Source organism: Dendroctonus ponderosae, unplaced genomic scaffold, assembly GCF_020466585.1.
Source record: "Dendroctonus ponderosae isolate FM_Combo_2020 unplaced genomic scaffold, Dpon_F_20191213v2 Dpon_F_20191213_1, whole genome shotgun sequence".
NCBI classification, from domain to species: Eukaryota; Metazoa; Arthropoda; class Insecta; order Coleoptera; family Curculionidae; genus Dendroctonus; species Dendroctonus ponderosae.
In genome coordinates, this window is record NW_026017110.1 from 29491663 (window position 1) to 29508510 (window position 16848).

The 16848-nt window shown below is 34.5% G+C and overlaps 1 protein-coding gene across 1 annotated transcript; it reads left to right on the top strand.

Annotated features, from left to right (window-relative positions):
• The first annotated feature begins 2722 nt into the window (after window positions 1-2722).
• LOC109541553 (acyl-CoA Delta-9 desaturase) lies at window positions 2723-10868 on the top strand. Its single transcript, XM_019910433.2, has 6 exons — window positions 2723-3048; window positions 3105-3253; window positions 5781-5968; window positions 6022-6204; window positions 6506-6715; window positions 10635-10868. Exons 1-6 carry the CDS (start codon window positions 2814-2816, stop codon window positions 10696-10698), a joined length of 1029 nt encoding a protein of 342 aa, XP_019765992.1. The 5' UTR covers window positions 2723-2813; the 3' UTR covers window positions 10699-10868.
• The last annotated feature ends 5980 nt before the right edge of the window (window positions 10869-16848 follow it).

Genomic DNA, 16848 nt, shown 5'->3' on the forward strand with positions numbered 1-16848 from the left:
CTTCAGAAGTTCAGCTCACTAATTATAATTTTAAAGCTGGGCCTTTCAGAAATGATTTTTCAATATATAATTGAAAAAAACCAACGTTACTTTTTAATCCATGAAGCTTTATTGAGGAACTTTTCTTTAGGTTTTTGCATTTGATCTAAATGATTCAGCTTCGTGGTAAAATCATGAAAATTTCTAATTAACAAAAAGTCTCCTCCGTAAATGTTTCCTCAATTTTTGTATTTGTGATATTCATTAACTCTCTTAACAAAATTTCGGATTTGCACATATTTTGAAGCACAAACGTCCCCTTTCTTCATCTCGTTAGAATAGAGCCTTTTCCAGAAGAAATTCACGCACGATTACGCAAAAAAATGTGCAGCAATTAAGTGATCAAGTCGGTTAGACCGACGGGTGCATGCTTACCAAATAATACCGTGGCAATCTTCAGTTGGAAGGTGAACAATAGGTATAACCGATAAACGGTCACGCTATGCAAAACGACGAAAATCGCCACGTTTTTCCAGACAATTTCCATATTTTTGGTTGATAAATCGTTATTTTTGCGTAAACCCTGTGCATCTAAAGATTGATTTAATTTTTAAAAAAAAATTATTAAAAACGTCCCTTCAAACTGGGTTTCACTGACCTAAATTCTATGCAAAATTAATTTCATCCTCCATTTAGGTGTAGGTAATAGATGAATCTAGAGCAAGGAAAACTTCATTTGATTAGATGGAAATGGACTGAACCATTTCACACATTTAGAGACATATAAACGTTAGATAATTAGGCTGTTTAACAATAGACGCGACAAATGAAAATGCACATAAAAATGATAAATTTAATCGCTAGTTTTAATGTATGCAAACTTTATGTCCACACTTGGTGCATAATGAAAGTGAATTGCAAATATTTATTTTTTCATATCGAAATTAATTTAATAGTTATTCTTTAATGTGAAAAACTGATATATCATTTAAAAATTCAACAGTATCTTTCATTTTTCTTGCACTGGTGTTTCAGTCAAATCCTTTTCGTTCGGTAGGTACGCAACGTTCAGTAGACGGTTTACTAGACGGTAGACAATGAGATATTTCACTTTTTGGGACGATTTGATCCGAAAACGACCATGTCGAGAGATTAAAAGTGCCGGCAAAAAAAGAGGGCATCAAAAGAAGGAGAACAAGATAGAGACCCAAAAACCTTTCATTACGGTTCAAAACTGTTAAAAGAGCTCAATTTTCTTTCAAAATGGCAAATTTACCATTTTTAAAGCGGTTTAAGAACCTGCACGATTGAGAATTCTGCAGACTGCTGAAACAAACATTTTCAAACTCTCACACTTAACACGAATTCTGCACGAAATTTGAAGCACCAAAGATGTTTTCGAAAAAATCTCACATTTCTGCAGGGAAAATTGGCTTATAAACCTGCAGGATTAACGACTCTGCAGGACTTTAGGTCGAATATTTTCTAAGATTTACATTTTGGATCAATTTTGAACTGAATTTGGGTTCCCAAAAGATATTTTTGGGAAAAAATAACGTCCTGTATTGTAAAGTATGATACTACTATTTCGAGCTGTAATTGAAAAGTGTGCCATTAACAGATTTGAACCCTAGCAATAAAAGTTCGGGTTTTTTTGGCCTCTGTTTTGTTTTCCTTTTTGTTATGCCCTCTTTGTTTGCCAAAATCGTTCCAAAAAGTCAAATATCTCATTAGAACTACCAATTTTGTAACCAAAGATCTGACAATTTTGACCCAAAAAGCCTTCAAGTTGCGTACCTCCGGAACGAAAAAGATTTGATTGAAAAACCAGTGCAGGAAATCTGAAAATTTGAAAAATTATCAGTTTTTCACATTAAACAATTATTAATAAATTAAATTCGAGATGGAAAAATCAATATTTACAATTCAGTTTCATTATGCACCAAGTGTGGAGATAAAGTTTGCATGCATTAAAACTTGCCATTAAATTTACTATTTTTATGTGCATAGTCATTTGTTGCGTCTATTGTTAAATGGCCTAATTATCCAAGGTTTATGTGCCACTAAATGTGTGAAATGGTTCAGTCTATTTCCATCTAATCGAATTAATTTTTCCGTGTTCTAGATCCATGTATTACCTACAGCTCAATTTAGGATAAAACTAAATTTGCATACAATTGAGGTCAATGAAGCCCAGTTTGAAGGGATGTTTTTAGTTAAAATTGGCAAACAAACTCCCCAAAGGCAACTATTCAATTCATCCACTAAAATTGGTTTGAATCGTTATCATCTTCCGCGTTATTTCTTCAAGGGTGTTCCTCATTTCTTTAGGACCATTTTTTCTTTTTGTCTCATCTAAAATCCATCTTATTTGTTGCCTACATTGTTTTTTTATAGTAGATTTTCTGTAAGGTATCTCTTCTAAATTTTGGCTCTCATTATCGATGTTTGCAATTTTCCAACTAACTCTCTTAACTATTTTTTAACCTTCATATTACGCCCATTGCTAAAAATGCTTGTAAATATCACACAACAAAATTATTTAAACTACTCATTTTTCCATGAACATGTTGAGACCCTCACCCTATGAACCGTGTTCCAAAATAAAATTTTTAGCCAGTTTTAGTGTCAATCAAATACAAAATTTTAAATAATAAACGATGAATAATCAAACTGACTTTGAATATTCCATTTGAATGAACAATGCACATTTGAATAGTGGTGTTGATTATATATAGCAAGAAATGACCGATTTTGACCATTATTTTTCAAACAGTGATTATTAACAAGAGTTGAAAACCCCTCGAGTAAAAAGTGCATCAACGCAAGCAATTATGGGTCTGAACCATTTTATTGGTGATGTTTTTGTGGCCAAGTTACTGCGAAATGGACATTTAGTCGAATTATCACAGAAGGTTAAAATGAGCAACGATGCTCAGAAAACCAAAGATTACAAAATGGAAATCGTCTGGAAAAATGTGGGCATTTTTGTGCTAATTCACTCATTGGCTCTGTATGGTGCTTACCTAATGCTCACACTCAGAGTTCGGTTAATTACCATCCTTTTTGGTAAAAAACTCAGGAAAACTTACTAGAGAGGATTTTTTTACTTCTCAACATTTTAGCTTATGTATATTTAGCGTTTTCCATTCTTGGGGTCACTGGGGGCTCACATAGATTATGGTCCCATCGAAGTTACACAGCAAATTTGCCTTTGAGGATTCTGCTGATGATTGCCCAAACTGCTGCAGTTCAGAACGATATTTTTGTCTGGGTGAGTATTGAGAAATTAAAAAAAAATGTGAATTTTTGGAAAATATAACAGGCAGAATTTGATAGAATAAAATTCTGGTGAAAGTGATCTACCATGAAAATTTTAAGAAAAAAAACAGAACCTGAAACCTGAAAAGAAAATTGAAGAAATCAGTTAAGCCATCATGTGTAAAATGAAGTATACTTGCACAAGAGGCAAGCAAAGGTGACATAAATAGATATTAAGAGAAGTTCAAGTGAAGAGGTTAAAGACATGAATTATTCTCTCCTTATTCTACCAAAAGATCCAGAAAAAAGTGTGAATTGAAGCTACGGAGTATTAAAAATTATTGATTATACAAAATATCTTGTTTTAGAGAATTTTTGCTACAGATTGCTGTTTTCTGATGCTAATGAAAAATCATCAGAATTAATATATAATAAAATAAAACAAAATAAGTGGATTTCTGGGAGACATTGACAAGATTGCGAGAACCTGCCCAATCATTCACTTTTTGAATGTATTCAAAGCCTTCACTCTGTGTCGGGTTTTCTAGTGATTTTTCTTTGTTGGCCAACCAGTGCTACAGACAGTTTCAATTTTCAACAGTTTTTGCAGTTTCTTCAATTTTTCGTTATTTTTTCAATTAAACCTGTCCTTTTTCAAAGTTTTTTGTTTGTTTTTCCTCAAAATACGCACAGAAAGGTTTTTGAAAGATTTCTGATGAAAAATGGATTTGTGTTTCATGGCATTTTGATTTTGCGAGAATTTTGGCTCAGGTGGCAATTTTAAATGCAGCAAAAGCAACATAATATCAATGTTGGCATTGTTAACAAAATTCCAGGGCATTTGAGGTCCAAAACCCGAATATTTCAAAAAACATATTTTTGCAGTGGACGCTTTTCTCTATTAATCTCTCTGGAATTCTTTTAATTCTGGCCCTATTTGGATCATTTAAACCGCGTTGCCAAATTGTTAAGAAACGTAAAATTTATTACGATTTGAAAGTCGAGCAAAAAAATGTTTCATTTTACACTTTAGGCAAACTTGAGATGGATTTAAGTGCCAAACAAGCATCTTCCGACACAAAATCGCACTTTCTTTAAACAAAATAAAACTGCGTTGATGTTCTCTAAAAATTACCGTTGAGAAAACTAAACTCGTTTAGAAAACTGGAAACTTATGAGAGTTTGAAGGCCGGATATCCAATTTTTAAGCCAAAAATATTTTGAATTTTGACACTTTATTTAAACGCCAGATGCGCCAAAGTCGAAAAATATTTGGAATTGTTAACTTTATGCAAACTTTAAATGCATGTGAGCGCTAATAATGTATTTTTGGACAAGAAAATTGAAATATTTTATTGAAAATTGTGCGCAAGTCGTGAACCTCAATTTTTGAAAAAAAAATGTTTGCGCCCGCTTACTTAAAAATTTGCATCTCCCAAACTCAAGCACGCAGGAAGTTGAGTCCGGTACTATCTTTAGTGGACATTTAATCCGATAGACGTAGCAAGTTTCAGAAAAATCCATCCGGAACCTGATTTTTGTCGGCTTTGGAAATGTGACTAACAAAATGGATGGTGTCAGTCATTTGCGCCCGCTTACTTTAAAATTAACATCTCCTAAACTCGCTGACCGTGAGACACCCTGTATAGTACGAGCACGTAGTAATTTGTTCAAACTCAAATTGCAATGTTTTAGGGGAAATTTTTGCCAGTTTTCTACCTTTGATTGCAAACGCGTTGGTTTAAGGGAAATAAATGTGGGAAACATTCCAACTCGATTTGGTATAACGGACAAGCTTCCAATTTGTTCTTTTCAACTCTCAAAATGTCGAGCGTATTATTCGAGAAAAAATTCCTTGCTACAGAAAATGCATTTTTAAATATATTTTTTCTACTTTTGAAATTTACTCTGAGTAGTTTTGACTAACTTCGGCTAATTTTTTCACATGCATTTGTAAAGAGTGTTAATTATTTCTGAACCTTTGGTGTCAATTTATTTAGTCGAATTTTTACCATTTTTTTCTGATGGTCCTGCAAATATCTGCTTGAGATCAAATATTATTCACTTTAATTTTTTTTTAATGAAATTGTGCATGATCTGGTATCTCTATTAAAACGACCGATAAAAAAGCTAAATAGAAACTACAAATATGAAAGCAGAGGAATAACAAATAAAACTACTTAAAAAAGGGTGCAAATAAATCAAGTCTGGATTTTAAAGTTCGAATTCTGGAATCACAACGGCATTATTTGGTGGCTTAATAAAAAAGAAGCTTTTGTACTTAAACTGTTCTAGCCCAGAAAGTCACGAATTTTGCTCAAAGATGGTTAATGGCCGAAGTCAACTAATTCTACTCGATCGTTAAACGACGGACAGAAACATATGCGACTAAAAGTTACCAAGCTCAAGAAGAAACGGTTCACAAAGAAAAACTAGGAGAACGACAAATTTTTTTTAATGCCACTTTGACTTTTTCTTGAACAGCTTCAGGCAAAAATAACACTAATTCTGACTGCAAAACATTTTCATCCGGCTTCCAGTCCAGAGACCACAGAATGCACCACAAATACACCGACACTGATGCCGACCCGCATAACTCAACTAGAGGATTCTTCTTCTCCCACATGGGATGGCTGATGTGCAAAAAACATCCAGATCTACTAGCCAAAGGAACCAGCATCGACATGTCGGATGTGGCCAGCGATCCAGTGGTTCGGTTTCAGAGAAAGTATTTAACCAAATCGAATTTTTGCATCCAATTTTATGTTAAATTTCTTTGAGATATTACCTACCCTTGGTGCTGCTGTTGAACATCGTGCTACCCACTTTTGTTCCGTGGTACTTTTTCGGGGAGACTTTATGGACTTCTTATGTGGTTACCATAACACGATACGTGATATCGGTGAATGGAACTTGGCTGGTAAATAGTGCTGCACACATGTGGGGGGCGAAGCCCTATGACAGGTTTGTTAGCTTATTCAAGGGACCAAAATTTGCAGGATTTTCCAGTTGTTTTAATGGCTGGATTCCTCATGAAGATATCAAAATTTTGTACAAAATTTACCACTAGTCTTAGTGTCGCACTCACACAAATCCAGATTAGAAGTTGGTTTTGTATCATTTGTTATACTTTTTTAAGTTCCGCAAGAGAACAAAAGTAGAACGAAAACAACTAAACGAGTTTTAGGAAATCGCATATTAATGGCATAAATTACACTTTTCTGTTGTTTTCACTGTTTTATTAGTTCATTCGATTTTGCTTCAGAAACATCAATCCGACGGAAAGCGGTTTGGTCATTGGACTGGGATTCGGAGAAGGTTTCCACAACTACCATCACGTATTTCCATACGATTACAAAGCGGGTGAATTAGGAAACTATAGGAACAATTTTACTGCGTGTCTTATAGATTTCATGGCGAAGATTGGATGGGCTACTAATTTGAAAACGGCATCTCTAGAAATGATTCAAAAAAGGTAAGCAAAAATGTTCTCAAAAAATTTTTCGAAACATTCTGAGTTTTATAATGGGCTTTTTGTACATATTTTTCTTTTCAAAGTTCAGTTTTCTTTCACTTTGAAAAAGTCTTGTTGCACGTGTTTGAAGCCAATCCTCTTGCTCCAAATTGGCGTTAAAAACAGTGTTTTTCGCCTTCAATCTTTAAATGCATTAATTCAAATATTACTTGCCTAGGAATTTTCGCATATTAGATAGTTGAGCTTTCGAATTTTCATGCCCACTTCCAACAAAACTTTTGCCGCAAAAAACCAATTTTCAAAAACTGAAGAGGTTCGAACCAAGATTCAAGTTTAAATTAGGGATTACCGTGAATTCACTTAGATTTACAAATCAGGACAATAATTACAGCAAATCCTTTTAAAAAGAAATACAAATTTGAGTATGTACATGAAAATTTCGCTTAGTCCGCAATATCAAAATTTTATCATCGACAATTTAAGACTTCTTCTGCTCATGACGTCCAGAGGAAGGTGCCCGAATCTGTTATCGGGAGTTTTTCGATAAATCCTTTGAAAACTGTTTTTACGAATTAATATAACAACGTTTTTACGAATAATTATCACGAATAACATTTATAAGTAAAGCCCAGATTTCTTAGTGAAAGCGATATGCTTTTGTGAACTTAGGTGAGCAAAATGTGCAAAAACAAGTCATTTGATAGATATTTTAAATGCTTTTTTAGCTTTTTTGTCCTTTTGGTTCTTATTGTAAAATTTTCCGCTTATTTTCAACATTTTCAACAAAATAGATACTTTTTTGGCTTTTTTGTCCTTCTGGTGATTATTTCAAAATATTTCGCTTATTTGCAGACAACAAATTGCGGAATTTCGCGACTTAATTGGAGAATTCTACAAACAAAACTAAACGATGTTTTTTCAAAAAACGAAGAATTTACGAGTTGGACGAAATTTTTGCGGTTTTGAATGAAGAGATTGTACAAAACGCAATTATGGATTCTTAAATAGTCAAAATTTTTATTTAAACCCATAACACATCTAGATGTGAAGAAAAGTTTTTCTACATTTTTTCGACTTTTCCACGTTTTCCACAAAAATATTCTTAGTATTATAAAGCGCAAAATTTTATAACAAAAATTAGTGTAAAGTAATAATTTCACTTGAATTGTTTATCGGTTTTATTTAGCATAAACTTTAGTTTTAGGCAAAACATGCTTACGTTTTTTGAAGAAATTAGAATAAATACATTTAACAAAAATGTATTGTATTTTTTACCCCACTGAAAGGATTTTGTGTAGTTTTATTGCTTTATTGCGAGAAATCAATTTGATTTTTAAGCGCCTTTTCAGAAAATTTTCTCTAGTTATAAGAAAACATCTCAATCATCAAGGTTTGGACAAAAATTCTACAAAAAATTTGATTCTACAAAATCTCCTTGTTCGTTAAAGATAAATTCAATAGTTCAATAAAGTCTGAGCACAACGGCACAACTTCGACATTTTTCTAAGAGAGTCTAATGCGTTTGTTATGCCGAGCCCTTCTGGCATGACACAAGTAGGAAAACAACAAACAACAAAGTTTACAATTTTGAACGTGCCCGAAGGGCTCGGAACAACTTCTGCCAGTGTCGTGTCCGGAGGGGTCGGCACAACTTCGACATTTCTTAGAGTCTAATGCGTTTGTTGTACCGAGACTTTCGGGCATGACATTGGTAGAAGAACAACAAATAACAAATTAGACAGTTTGGAGTGTTTTTTGCCGCAAAATCAGTGCCGTGCCGTAAGGGCTTGGCACAACTTCGACATTCTTTAGAATCTAATGGTCTTGTTGTGCCGAGGCTTCCGAGCACGACACTGGTAAAAGAACAGCAAACAACAAATTAGACAGTTTGGAGACTTTTTGCAGTAAAATCAGTACAACAAACGCATTAAATTCTAAAGAATATCGAAGTTGTGCTGAGACCTTCGGGAACGACATTGATTTTATTGCAAAAACGTTCCAAACTGTAGACTTTGTTGTTTGTTGTTCTCCTACCAGTGTCGTGCCTGGAGTAGGCTCGGCACAGCTTTGACATTTCTTAGAGTCTAATGTGTTTGTTGTGCTGAGCCATTCGAGCACGACAATGATTTTACTGCAAAAAGCCTCCAGACTGCCCAGTGGGCTCGCACAACTTCGACATTTCTCAGAGTCTAATGCGTTTGTTGTCCGAACCCTTTGGGCATGACACTGATTTTACTGCAAATATCCTTCCAAACATTTTTGTGTAAAACTGATTTGTCGTTTATTGTTCTACTTGTGCCCAGAGGGCTCGGCACAACTTCGACATTTGTCAAAGTCTGATGGGTTTGTTGTGCCGAGGGCTTTGGGCACGACACTGATTTTACTGCAAAAAACCTTCGAAACTGACTGATTTGTCGTTTATTGTTCTCCTACCAGTGTCGTGCCTGAAGGGCTCGGCACAACGTCTACATTTCTCAGAGTCTAATGCGTTTGTTGTCCGAACCCTTTGGGCACGAGACTGATTTTACTGCAAATATCCTTCCAAACTTTCTGATTTGTCGTTTATTGTTCTACTTGTGCGCAGAGAGCTCGGCACAACTTCGACATTTGTTAAAGTCTGATGGGTTTGTTGTGCCGAGCTCTTGGGGAACGACACTGATTTTATTGCAAAAAACCTTCCAAACTGTCTCATTTGTCGTTTATTGTTCTTAGGGTCAGTGGCGTGCCCGGAGGGCTCGGCAGAACTTCGACATTTCTTAGTGTCATGCGCTTGTTTTCTTTTCATTTCAACATTTTATTCAAAAATTTACGCACAATGGCAGAATAGTGTGCAGGAGCACCATTTTGCTGGAAAATCAGTTCTTCGTCAGAGAGTCTAGTTCTAATCGATTTGGGAATAAAGACACACTCTCGATCTACTTGCCGACCAAGACTGTTAAAAATATGGTCTTCTGCATACTATTGCATATCACGCATTTATTTTTTGGGGTATTTGAGGTGAGCCTCCTTCATCCAATGCGGATTTTCAGTTACTCAAAATCGAAAATTTTGTCGTTTCACGTAACTATTCAAACAGAACGTAGCTTCATGAAAAAAACAAGGTTTTTCACGAAATTACTATTCAGATGACACATGCTTTGCATGCTGCTGCAAAACTCATTTCGCCATCGAAATAATCTTCACTATTCGGTTAACAACAATCTGGAAAAGTAGATTTATATTCTTAAAATGGTTTTAGGCAAAATATGCTTAACTTTTTTGAAGAGATTAGAAAGAATCCATTTGATATCTAAAATGTCATTAAAAATATTTAACAAACATTTACATTTTTTACCCCACTGACAGGATTTTGAGTAGTATTAATGGTTGTATGCGAGAAATTACTTTGCTTTTTAACTGTTTTTTTTTCGGTAATTTTAGTGCTTTTTAATATGAAATAATTTTAAGCAAACATCTGAATCGTTAAAGTTTGGAAAAAAGCTTCCGCGAAGCTTTTCAAAAATCTCCTTGTTTGCTCCACATCCAGGTTAACCTTTCGTTCGATAACTTTTCGAATATATTCTTACAAAATCGAATTTAGATTGTACAAAACGAATATATTCCTTCACAGAAAAGTAATTGTTATTAAACCTTACTTCCTCTGACGGATAAATTTCAGTTTTAGCACAAGAATCTTTGAACTTCTACACTGTCTTCTACTTCTACAGATAGAGCTGCAATTTTCCATTCTGCATTTCCTTTCGTGATAGCATAAAAAAACAGTAAAAACTCTACTTAAAGGAGGAACGTTACTGATGTTTTGCATCTTCCTTATAGAATCTATCGATGCAGCAAATTATTAAGACATTGTTGCTTTACAAGTTTAAAACCTTTTGTGTTCATTTTGCTAGTTTCTAACAATAGAAATGTTTTATTTCAGAGCAACGCGAACTGGCGATTTTTCATGGCAATATCCTCAAGAAAACGACAAGAAATCAACTTAAGATTCATTTAAACACCCAGAGCACCTGCAAGGGTGGGCTGTAATGTGAAATGGGAGATTTTGAGGGACTTTTTAGTGTGGAAAGCGGAAGTAACCAAGTAGAATTGGTTTTCCCCATTACAATAACCATTACCTTGGGTGCAAGCGGCAAAAATAAATATTTGTAGATAATCGTTGTTATTAGCTGATACCACTTCCAAGATCCCTGACACAACATATGGCGATAGCCGACAGTGACTCAGTTTTAGATGCTTAACAACGATAAAAAACATTATTAAAATGTCCGGTAAAAGCACACTTTAATGTCGAAATGAATCCTGATAAAATTCGATGAGAATCCAGGGTAGGCCTGGGTAATTCAGTTAATTTTTAGGAGTTAGCGCGATGCTACGCAAACGGTTTTGCAACCGGCGCAGTAACTCAGTTCCGTTGGTGGAAAAATGTTAATGACTTTTTTACTTGATTTTAGATTTATTTCATCTAAATGCTACCAATTTTCTAAAGGTATTTTTCTCGAAAAATTTTGAAATACATTTCGAATCCTTCGTCGCATTGTAAAAAGTTTTTAAATCTCTTTCCAGCTTCGAATTTGGAACAAACATCAAATAATTTTCTATCAAAAAACGAACAGAATATGCGAAAGTTTATCACAGAGTATTTGGAAATTTTGTCACCTCCAGACCTCTGAAGACTGTAGTTTGTTAAAAAATGTGGTTTTTTAGTTTCGACTGATTTTATTTCTTTACTTTCTACTCAACAACGCTCTATTTTGTAGTTTCACTTATAAGTACTAACGATCTTGAGGTTTTTTACGCGAAAAATTACAAGATAAATTTATAGCTTTGTAAAAATTTTACAAACACTTTTTTCAGCGTCGAATTCCGGATAAAAACCAAAATCAATTCCTCCCGTTTTTCCCCGAAAACCATTAAGGCATAAAAAACATAATTTTCTAATGATTTTCTTGTTTGCTGATAATAATGGGATCTTCAGCCAAAAATGGCTGAAATTTCATCGGTTTGTAGAGAACTTTAGAAAATACATTTCAGCTTCGAATTTGCCCAAAAACCAAATTGTTTTATTCAATTTTTTACCGAAAGTAATTAGGATTATTTTGAAAGCACGACCAGAGCAAAAGTTTTAAAAACATATTTGGAAAATTGCCGTCTTCATAGCTCTGAAGATTTTTAAAGTTCGTTTAAATTTTCATGTCATTCCAGTTTACACAAAGGTTCTACCAAGCAATTCTTTCCACGCAAAAATCCCATTATTTTCTAGTTTTACTTAAAATACTGGCAATCTTCAGGTATTTTCTGTGAAGAATTATAAGATAAATTTTATTGGTAAATATATATTAAATTAACACTCGCCTCCTTGACCGCTTTGCAAACATTTTTGGAAAACTTTTTGCAGCTTTGAATTATGGGCAAAACCCTAATAATTATTTCTAAGTCCTTTTCCAAAAATATTTCCCGAACTGAAAAAGCGAAAGTTTATAATCATTTATCTGGGAAACTCTTGGAAACTGGAGTTTCTTCACTTTCAGGCCAATATTTCTAAACAACACTGTTTCTAGACAGAAAGACGGCGTTTTTCTTAAGTTTTTACTGAAAAATACTGGCAAACTGAATCTTTTATGCAAACAAAATTAGGAAATCGATTTTACAAGAAAACTCGTCGAATTTCTTTGGACTCAGTTTTGTTGGTGGGAAAATCTAGATTACTTTTTTTAGTTCTTGGAACAAAGTAGTAAAAAGTTACTAAGAAAAAATGTTAACAACCCTTTTTTAGATGTGAAAATTCCAGTCTCGGGTCTCGTAAAGCTTTAATAAATCAGTTATACCTAACTCATGAACCGATGAGTTATAAGTCGTTAACTCAGAGAGCGGCAACACCACAATAGCGCAACTCAGCACAGTTTTGCCCAGGCCTAATCCAGGGTCATAAAGAAGTAGTACGGAAATTTGTGAACTTACGCAGTGCTGCGCAAATGGCTTGACGTACCAACTCAACGCACCGGCGCAGTAGCTCAGTTCCGTTGCGCTGGGCAAATGTTACTTAACTGCACTTTAATAAACTAGTTGTAATTCATCGGCTAAGGGGTTATAACTCATCAGCCCAGAGAGCGGCATCAACTCAAAAGCGCAACTCAACACAGTGTTACGCAGGCCTACTTTTTATCGGAAGCCTCAATTACATTAAATTAGTCTGCAGAGAACCATTCAACACATTTTGTCTTTGAAAAGTTGTCCCAGACTTCTTTAGCATCTAGGAGAGCACAAAATGAAAAAGTATTGGATGGATGAAGGAATAAATGGCAAAATCTCAAATGGGGGCCAAAGAATTAGAAATCTGAGAGACGTGCAGACGATACGACGTTGGTAGCTGCCGAATTGAAACAGAGGCAAACAGATGCGGACTTAATATCAACGCCAAACGCCAAGGAAACCGATGTTGTGATTATCCATCGTTCTCTGTAGTTCAGTAATATTCCTCTGTAGTTCAGTGATATTTTAAACAACAGACTACATTTTCTATTATTGAACGCACGTTCAAGTGAGAGCAACTTCTGAAAATGCATGATCCGAATTTCATGAAATTGCACATATTGAGCGAGCTGCTCTTTAGAAAATGTACATTTACATATTTTGGTTCCCACCAAGTCATGACAAAAAGAGTGAAGTGAACATCCATGAACAGTGTCGATGATGCAACCAGTTTTCTTCGAACGTTCCCTGATATGACCGGGAAAATCGTAAATTCCACTTCAATTGAACATGAAATCCGAAGATGAAACATCTCAAAAGCCTGGTAACCGTTCAAGTTTGATTCCGCCTGACTTTGGTCGAGTGGAATTAACTGTAGAAGACTCTGATGAATCGAGATCGTTTGAAGAGTCCAAAAACGTGCCAGCTCCTGAAATGTTCGACACCAAAGCCATTTCGTCCGGTATTAGCAACGGTCCATCACTGCCATTTCGAACCCGGTTGAAAATCTAGAGGAAACGTCTGCAGAAAAACCATCTGAAGAAGCAACTTTGCTTCCATAATTTAAAAATCATTCAACAATATTTTAGAACTAAACATCGTGGAGGACGAACAGGATGGCCGAGAAGAGCTGAAAATGTGGAAAGAGAAGAACACATTTTAAATTCTCTTGAAGAAGGTGGAAACGTAGTGAAATGATTGCAAATGAGCTCAGAATAAGAATTGTAGGAAAAAACACTATACTCAATGGCTTTCAGAACACAAACACCATGATCATTTTTCAACACCGATTTGCCATAAACCTTAGAAAAATTGTGATAAGATAACTTGTTGGGCAATTTTTACTGGCTACATTCATATACAGTTTCCCGCTTCAATTTCATTAACTTTCCACCCTATCCACTTCCATGCTAGTATCAGCATCTACTTATTCTTTGCTTAGTCCCATTCGTGTACAGAGCACGTAACACAACTTTCCCAATCACTTTCATTCAACTACTTAAAAGGTTTCAAAACGCTTAAATGACCCGTTATGTTACCGGTTGGGTTACAGATTGAAGAAACAATCTGTTGCAAGATACGAGAACTACGAGGACGGCATTCAAACGTGGGTCGATAAATTTTTTTCTGTCAAAGGTCATCGCCGAACCAAAACATTCAATGCTTTCAAATGTTGCGTCATAGCTACAGGTGGAAGTGACTGTTCGCATGATTAACACAGAAGCAAATAGCGAAATTCTGCGTAAAGATGCCGAATTAAAGGACACACATAAAATAAAGTCATTGGTAATTATCCATAAGGACAATATTGTGGACGCTTGCAATGTAAATGCGCGGAAAAGTGTTGTAAAGGTCGCGCTAGGCCTGTGTAACTCAGTGAATTTTTAGGAGTTGGCGCAGTGCGCAAATGGTTTGGTGCGCCAACCCAACGCACCGGCGCAGTGCGCAGAGATTTCCAAAGTTTCCTTAAATTTTCAGGTCATTTCAGTTATAACAAAGTTTCTATTAAGCAATTATTTCTTCGCATAAATCGCATTATTTTTTAGCTTTACTTGAAATGCTGGCAATCTGCAGATATTTTCTGTGAAAAATTGTAAGATACATTTTATTGAAACACTCGCCTCCTTAACCGCTTTGCAAAAATGTTTGGAAAACTTTTTGCAGCTTCGAATTATGGATAAAATCTTAATAATTATGTTTAGGTATTTTTCCAAAAATATTTACCCGAACTGAAAAAGCGAAAGTTTATAATAATTTATTTGGAAAACTCTTGTAAACTGGAGTTCTTCACTTTTAGGTCAATATTTCTAAACAACACTGCCTTTAAACAGAAAAACTGGGTTTTTCCTAACGTTTTTATGTAAAATACTGGCAAACTGAGTCTTTCATGCAAAAAAATAGAAAGATCGATTTTACAAGAAGGTTTGTCGACTTTATTTGGACTCAGTTGTGTTGCTGGGAAAATCTAGATTTTTTTTTTAGTTGTTTGAACAACGTAGTAAAACGTTACTCTAACTATTAAAAAAATTTAATAACCTTTTTTAGATGTAAAAATTCCGGTCTGGTCTCCTAAAGCTTTAATAAATCACGTATAACTCCGAACCGATGAGTTATAACTCGTTAACTCAGAGAGCGGAACAACTCAATAGCGCAACTCAACACAGTGTTACCCAGGCCTAGGTCGCGCAGACCGGCCAGGCTCGACCTGTGAGTGTGCGCATAAAGAATGGGTCTGGAATTGAATAGGCTAAAAGAGATTGAAAGATACGCACGAACTGAAGGTAAATACTGATACATTTGTTACTTACTAAACATTTGACAAAACTAGAAACTTGAAATAATATTTTGTCCGAGAACTGTACAATTTATAGCAAAATGACTCAACCTCTTAACCTCACTTCACAACATCAGCATTCAGTGTTTACGAGCATTAATGTTTGATATAAAATGGGAAGTTTTGCTACAAAAATACGTATACACCGTAAATCCTCAACTCTTCTTCAACTATTCTTTAATGAGAATTTCCTATAAAAATTATAATTTAAGAGAAAAATTTTGCATTTGATGGATGAAATGATACACATTTGTATAAACTTTTGTATACACATTTGTTATATAAAGTACAATTTATCTTCTAGATACTTCTAAGTAACGGCATTTAGTATTACTTCGGGAATCAAAAGTTCATTTTCGGCCACTTTCGGTTTTTTCGTCAACTTTAATTTTATCCAAAAAACTACTTTGTAATGAATACTGCAATGACTGATATGCGTTTTATCTTTTGAAGAGAACAATTGAAAATCTAACCACAAATGTGCTGAAATGTTTGACTTTGACTGGAAAATTCGGCTCCTCATTTCTGCAAAACATTTGGTCCATATTTCCCACAAGAATCTCCAGAAGGATGACGCCAACTTTGCCTTACCCTGCATTTTTATGTATGCGTGCATGTATAAACTATATATGTTAGTTGTTTTTATTAAACTCTCATGAGTGACTTTGGCGTGTACATGAATTTTTTGTCTTCAAATAAACGGCAACATTTCGGGAGAAAGTACAGAACAGAATAATACTTTTTTTTTAAAACATAATTAACACAAACTTTTATTTTGTTTTTAATTTTGTCTGTTCCCGGATGTTTCTAACTGTATATTAATTTTAATTGTATATTAATGTTTATTAACGATTTTTTTGCAAATTATTTCGTGCGATTTAAAGCAGTTACTTCTTTATAAATTGTTCCTTATTTTGCTACTAATTTTGTCTGTTCCGGGATGTTTCTAACTGTATATTAATTTTAGTCGTAGATTTCTTAACGCTTTTTTTTTTATAAATTATTCAGTATTTTGTTTCCAATTTTGTCTGTTCCGGGATTTTTCTTACTGTATATTCATTTTAGTTGTAGACTTATTAACACATTTTTGTTATTTATTTTGTGCGGCTTAGAGCATTTACATTCTTACAAATTCTTCAGAAATTTGTTTTCAATTTTATTTGCTCCGGGATATTTTGGACTCCATTTAAATTTAAGTTGTCGATTTATTAATGTATTTTTTTGCAAATTATTTCGTGCTATTTTGGTTCATCTGGAAAGTCATATAAATTTCCTTTTCATTCTGTACATATTGAGCGTTGTTTTATTGCCTTTCCTTCTTATTCTTTTC